Source organism: Prosopis cineraria, unplaced genomic scaffold, assembly GCF_029017545.1.
Source record: "Prosopis cineraria cultivar Desert tree isolate PC_DT_omini unplaced genomic scaffold, ASM2901754v1 PC83, whole genome shotgun sequence".
Classification (NCBI taxonomy): Eukaryota; Viridiplantae; Streptophyta; class Magnoliopsida; order Fabales; family Fabaceae; genus Prosopis; species Prosopis cineraria.
The window spans coordinates 32069-38343 of NW_026555410.1; the positions used below are offsets into that span (position 1 = coordinate 32069).

Sequence of the window (6275 nt, forward strand, 5' to 3'; positions counted from 1 at the left end):
CATCTGTATTATATGTATGAGAGAGAAAGGGGAGGAAGAATTGTTCGCACTAGGGGTTGGGAGAGGTTGTCACCACAAATTACAATGAAAGAATTATAGTTAGGTTTTATATAAAAAAATTAATTATTATAATATTTATTAATAATTAAATTAAGTTGTATTGACAAATCAGTTGTCAATCAACCTTTGGACTTTAATATAATTGTTCCAATTACAATAGAAAAGAAAGAAGCAGATGGACGGACGATGGTGTGCGTAGGGAGAGGGAAAGAAATGGGTGTACTTTTTATCATATGATGTTAATATAGAAATTGGTCTTATAAACACTATGTTCTATATAAGTCTGACACACAAAAATATACAGTCTGGTGTTTATCAATCCGAATTCCAATGTGTAATATTATGGTAAATATCTCTCACAGTGTAGTATCTTGGCAAATAAAAAAAAAATTCATCATATGATAGTTAATTTGCCTAAAAACATTAAAAGAATACGAGATTTAAATAACTAAAATTTTAAATGATTATGATGTAAATAAAATTTAAAATTAAAAATGAATTATAACAAGAAATGTATTTTGATCCAAATTCATAAGTCTTTGTGTATCTAAATAAATAATTTAGCACAAATTTAAATTCAAATTTCTTTTAACCAAAATATATCATTAGTGTCTTTTAATTTATTTTAACTTACCCCACACACACATACCATGAACCGGTGTGAAATGGATGGATAATGTCACTTAGATGCAGTTTGGTTAGACTTAGTCAAATTAAGTAGAAAATATAAATCAAGAATCCACCACGTACACGCCAGTATTTTCAAAGTAAACAAACAATTCTTATTATACCCACGATGACTATTTATTTATATCTACCCACCTATATTATTGCTTGACATATAAAATATTCGAGTGAACGATGACCTTAATTAATTATATATAATTATTAATCAAGACTTTTGTGATATAAAAAGATCAATGAGTTTCATTGTTGCACCAAATTATTGCACACAAGAGGAAGAGGTTGAGAAATTGAGGCTTTATTATTGAGATGGAAAGCTTTCCATCAAATTCAATGGTGAAAAGAAGCTGTCTTGTGCTTCTTAGGGTTCTAACCTCTGTGTGCTTATTGATAGCTCTCATCATCATTGCTGTAACCAGTCAAACTGTAGGTGGAGCTAAGTTCAAGTTCAACGATGTTCACTCTTTTAGGTAAGTACGATGATATCCAGTATTACATGTATTATCATATCAAATTTATGTATTGTGTATTGATTTGGTTCTTAAAATTTAATTTTCATCAATCAAGTTCTTGAAGTTTCTAAATCATATACAGTCCTTTTAGTTTGCATGGGAAATAACATTATAAGGGTAGTAAGTGTGGCGATAATGAAATTTAAATGATCTTGATTGACAAAGATAAAATTTTAAAGATTAAATTAATAATTAAAGTAAATTTGAGAAATTAAAAAGTTTTATAATCCTTTTTAATTTTTGAATAATATAACTTTTAGTCATTAAAATTTCTCTTAATTATTGATTTTGTCTTTAAATTTTAACTTAATAAAATTGAATTTTTATAATTATAAATATCTGATTATTAAAAAATATAGAAATTGAGTTATACTTAATTAAAAAATATAAAGATTGAGTTTTCATCACTTATGAGTTAAAATTTAAAAACTTAATTGATAATTGAAATAAAGTTTGAGGATTAAAAATTATATTTTCGCGTAACTTGTCTTTTTACTAGCTACGCTGACATTTCAAACAGACAATTTTTTTTCTTGTGCAAAAATCGAGACATACAGTATTTTTATATTATTTTTTTTAATTTAACAGTAATAATTTCTTCACTTTTAGGAGCAAAGATGTAAGTGATATATCTCATACATAGAATATTTTTTTTATTCTCCATTTTTTTTTGGTTGTCCTATGGAGGGAAGTGAAAGATTGCCTTCAATTTTTCTTTTTTCTTTCTTTCTTTGTTTTTTTTTTTTGCTGCTACTTTTCTTCGGTTTTGAGGGAAATTAGCGTGTCAAATTTATGAGATTAATAAAAGGTTTCTTCAGTCAGTCAGTTATTTGAGGGCAACGTTAACAGATATTTTGCTGAAAATTCAAAATCAAAAGCTTACTTTTGACTGAAAATTGTGTTTTTTTTTTTCATTGTATAGTGGCATGATGTGTTTACATATTTTTTATTTTATATATACATGCATGCACAGACAAACATGCATGAGCGCGCGCACATTCTTTTTGTAGATTTTTTAAATAAAATTAATTATTTAGTTTTTTTTTTTGGCCAGTATTTAGTTTTCTTTTCATTTCATGTGCATGAGTCATGAGAGGGTTTTTGTTTTCAGTGTCTGGTTTAGGCACAAGGACAGGTCTAAAATGTTTTTCATAGAACAACTGATGATAAAATACTTTATAATCATGAAAATTCCATTTAATTATTAAATATGTTTTTTCAGGGAAATTATTTTTTTGCCCTTATACAGTTTTTAGGATATTTAATAAATTTATTTTATTTTATATAGCAAAAAAGGTTAGTAATGAGTTTTTATAAGTCTAAAAATTATTTTAGTTCCTAACACTATTCATACATTGCATATGATCTACCTAATTTACATTTACATGATCACTTTTGTTTTTAATCGTCATGAGTTATGCATATTAAAATTTATATAATAAAAATATAACAAGATGAAGCATGAATAATCATATGACTAAATTTAATAATATATGTATTAAATATAACTATAAAAATAATTTTGTAGCCGTCTATTTTTTTTTTGGTTGGACGAATTATTGTAATGTCATTTGATCTTTGGCTTGGAACATTAACTATTGGGTAACACGTATTAATTAACAACGGGACTACCAATATTAAACATTTTCTAAAAAAATGTGGTCAAAATTCAAAACAAGAACATTTCTCGTCGTTTAGTTAGTCAAAAATATGAATATATTTTCTGATTAAACAAATAGGAATGATTATCAATCAATTAATTAATTAGCATAATATATATTGTGTGTGTATTTAAATGCAGATATATGCTGGCGATAATAGTCATTGGGTTTGTGTATACCCTTATTCAAACCTCATTTTCCATCTTCAGCATTGTCTCAAGAGACTCTCAATTCAAGGGCAATGGTGTCTACATATTTAATTTCTATGCTGACAAGGTATGAATTTAATAATTATTTATTTCTTATCAATTCTAAAAGTCACTGCTTTTTAATTATTTTGTCCAAATATTAAATCTTAATCAAAATTAATAACAAAAGGTCATGTATTTTTGGCATTTGGTTAATGATAATGTCAAACTGAACTGATTTTTGCCAAAAAATTGTTTTGAAAGTTGACTTTTCTTAGGTCTTTTTTTTGTTTTGTTTTGTAAACTAAGTCCGAAAGGTAGGTAATGCTCAAATCTAATTCAATTAAATAGTCTTATAAAAAAAGTTCATTTTCAAAAATCCTTTTAATTAATAAAAGTAGAATCCAAACATGTATGAATTCTTCTTTCAATTTGTATGAACTTTGTTCGTGGGAGAATAGAGGTTGAAACATTGATAAATAAATCTATAATATGATTTAATGAATTCTTCTTTCAATTTGTATGAACTTTGTTCATATGGAATAGGGGTTGAAATATTGATAAATAAAGGGTTGATAAGTAAATAGAATCTTGAACTATTGTTTAAAAATTGTCTTGGGCCCTGAACTATTAAAATATGCAAAATAAATTCTAAATTTTTAAATTTATAGCAAAATAAGCTCCAACTGTTAACTTTTTTAATATCGTTACTGTCCACACAGGTACTATAATAATCAAGGTTAAATTCACAGAAAAATAAACTCTGAACAGTATTTGCGTGTACAATAACAGTGTTAAAAAGTTAATGATCAGAGTTTATTTTATATATTTCAAGAGTTCAGGGTTTAAGACGATTTTCAAGTAAGAATTTAGGGTTCTATTTACTTATTAACCCATAAATAAATCTATAATATGATTTGGTTCTTTTTTAGTTGTCAAAAGATGGCATCCTTTTATCCAACTCATAATGAAATAAATAAAAAACTTTGAAACAAAAATAAGAAAAATTACTCTCCAATCCCACGCAAACAATCTAAATATAAAAAAAATTCCATAAAATTATAAAATTAATTTGAAACTCAATATTATTGCTATTTAACTGTCAACTAAGCAACTCTACTAATAATTTACAACTTTAATATTGATAACTTCAAAAAAGGACATGGAAATTCATTGTAATTGTGTGATTTCAAAAAATTTTCATATTAAAATTGCTTGTATGAGAATTTTTTCTATAAAAATATAAAATATTTTTTAATGTGAGGATGATTTGCGGTGGACAGGTAATATCGTACCTGTTAATGTCCGGTGCAGCAGCAGGATTTGGGGCATCCCAGGATGTGCACAGAATATTCGACGACACACTGAATTTGAACCTTGACGACTTTTTTGCCAAAGCAAATGCATCTGCTAGCTTACTTCTCATAGCATTCCTATGTTCTGCTATAGCATCTATTTTCTCTTCCTACGAATTGCCTAGGTAGTATTGCCATTGGCTTTTATGGATTTGAGTCCTTTATTAATGCTTTCAAGGTAACATGTTTCACAAGTACTTTTTTAGAATAAAATCTTGTAAGAGAAAAGTTGATAAAGTTCATGCAAGGTTGCTAGGGGGATAAAGAGTATTAAAAAAATAAAGAAAATCATATATTTAAAAATTAAAAAATAAATTATAAATATATAAGCTTAAAAAGTATTTAACCAAAATCTTTAAGTTATTTTGATAAAATATATTATCTTTGAGCATACTTAATATAAAAATTTTAATATGATATCAAAGCTGTTTAATCGAGGATAAAAAAATTTGAAAAAATGAAAGATGAAAAAAATAAGAGACAAAAAAAGAAAGAGAGAAGAAGAAGCATAAATTGAATAGATAAGATGCCTCTGAGACTTAAAAAAAAAAGTATAACAAGAAGAAGAAAAAAAGAAAAGAAAGATGAAAAAAACAAGAGATAAAAAAAAGAGAAAAGAAAAAGAAAAAATTAAATAGATCTGAAACCTCTAAAACTTAATATAAAAATTCTAATAAAGAGAAATAAAGGTAGGGTGAACACTATATATGTATATAAATTTGATATTTTTATATTCATACCAATAATCCATGATTTGATGCTATCTATTCTTGCCTTTAATATATGACCAATTTAAAAAAAAATTGTTTGATGATTTCAAATTATATACTCCATCTATTCCATTTTATAAGATATTTTTTTGATAATTTGTTATCCTAAAATATATTCTTTCCATTTTCAAATATTAAAAAAAATCACATGTGTCCCTTTTTTTTTTTTGCTTTTTCTTTTGATATGAGAAAGTTTAGGTGAGTTATATCCTACTTTTTATTTTTATTTACAAGCAAAACTACAAATTTTAAGGAACATTTGTCACATTTTTTAAAATTGTTTCTTATAAAGTCAATGTATATTTTCACAATGCACATTAATTATGGGGAAGATTTAGTCCAAAAATTTTAATTTCAAACATAATTTTTTAATTTCAGACATGTTTAGTATACTTGATCAATTTTCTTGAATTGTGTGAATTTGTTATTTTCTCTTATATTTGAAAACAGAAAAAGTAAACTATTTTGAAAAAAATAAAATTTCATTAATGATGATTATTTTAGTATTACCTCTTATTATTTCACTCTTTAAATAAACTTCATTATTGCTATCTTTTATTAATTAATAGTATTTTTGAAAGTTAATAAGAAATTCAGTATTATAAAATATATTTAATAAATTTTATTGGAATGTGTAATTTCATAAAAAATATTTTATAAATTAAGATGAAGGAATTATTTTCTAGTTAATGGGATCGAGATTCTCTCTTGTCCCCTCCCCAATTCTCTAAAACACATTACTACCATACATTTTGTTAGGCTTATGTTTCCAAAGAAAAATACCATCATACCACATGTTTCAATAGAACAGGATTGAACGTAGAAGATAGAATCAAGAGAGAATTCATTTCCCAATACACACTAGATAGTTTAATTGCCACAATCTATGCATATCCATTGCCCTCAGTTTAATTTAAATTTCTTTTATATATAGGTGTCAATGTGTCATGCCCCCACCACCTAAACTTTCTGGATTGTTAGTGTTGGCACACGTGATCATAAAAGTAAGGGGATAAGGCTTCCACTTCTTTATGTGTCTAAGTTG

General features: G+C 25.7%; 1 protein-coding gene across 2 annotated transcripts; it reads left to right on the top strand.

Annotated features, from left to right (window-relative positions):
• Nucleotides 1-1024: 1024 nt before the first annotated feature.
• On the top strand, nt 1025-4692 carry LOC129295273 (CASP-like protein 4D1). 2 transcript variants are annotated; one of them, XM_054933773.1, is made up of 3 exons: nt 1025-1214; nt 3127-3193; nt 4389-4692. In XM_054933773.1, the coding sequence occupies exons 1-3, from the start codon at nt 1054-1056 to the stop codon at nt 4587-4589; spliced, it is 429 nt and encodes a 142-aa protein (XP_054789748.1). In that variant the 5' UTR covers nt 1025-1053; the 3' UTR covers nt 4590-4692. The 2 variants fall into 2 exon arrangements, with proteins under 2 accessions (XP_054789748.1, XP_054789747.1); XM_054933772.1 differs by having other exon boundaries at nt 3058-3193; nt 4389-4689.
• The last annotated feature ends 1583 nt before the right edge of the window (nt 4693-6275 follow it).

Excerpts from the sequence above, each read along its gene's own strand:
- LOC129295273 (XM_054933772.1), top strand. The coding sequence starts at position 1,054 with ATGGAAAGCTTTCCATCAAATTCAATGGTGAAAAGAAGCTGTCTTGTG. Across the intron at positions 1,215-3,057 it reads AACGATGTTCACTCTTTTAG|ATATATGCTGGCGATAATAG; the intron begins GTAAGTACGATG and ends ATTTAAATGCAG. Across the intron at positions 3,194-4,388 it reads TTAATTTCTATGCTGACAAG|GTAATATCGTACCTGTTAAT; the intron begins GTATGAATTTAA and ends TGCGGTGGACAG.